Genomic DNA, 241 nt, shown 5'->3' with positions numbered 1-241 from the left:
AACAGATTCACCAGCCTGGACCAGCGTCAGCAGTTCGGCATCGTGGTGTCCTACGTGGCCCGAGTGAAGCTGATCCTTGGCACTCTCGGGGGGGAGCTGGTGGCCGAGGTGCCATTTACGCTCATGAACCCCCCCACGGAGGAAGCGCCGACGGTAAGGAGAGGGGGTTGGAGGGCATGGGATAGGGGGGGGGATTGGCGATTGGGGATGTAGGAAGGGAGAAAGATGTTTGGGTTACTGA

General features: G+C 60.6%; 1 protein-coding gene across 1 annotated transcript in view; it reads left to right on the top strand.

Moving 5' to 3' along the window:
* LOC119590512 (arrestin homolog) overlaps window positions 1–241 on the top strand; it is an 87402-nt gene that overhangs the window by 85912 nt on the left and 1249 nt on the right. The window contains exon 10 of the mRNA XM_037939161.1: window positions 6–153. Within this exon, the coding sequence (XP_037795089.1) occupies window positions 6–153 (148 nt within the window). The remainder of the gene's footprint in view (window positions 1–5; window positions 154–241) is intronic.

The sequence above is a fragment of the Penaeus monodon genome, chromosome 27, assembly GCF_015228065.2.
Source record: "Penaeus monodon isolate SGIC_2016 chromosome 27, NSTDA_Pmon_1, whole genome shotgun sequence".
Taxonomy (NCBI): domain Eukaryota; kingdom Metazoa; phylum Arthropoda; class Malacostraca; order Decapoda; family Penaeidae; genus Penaeus; species Penaeus monodon.
This window is presented reverse-complemented; position numbering and strand designations above follow the sequence as displayed.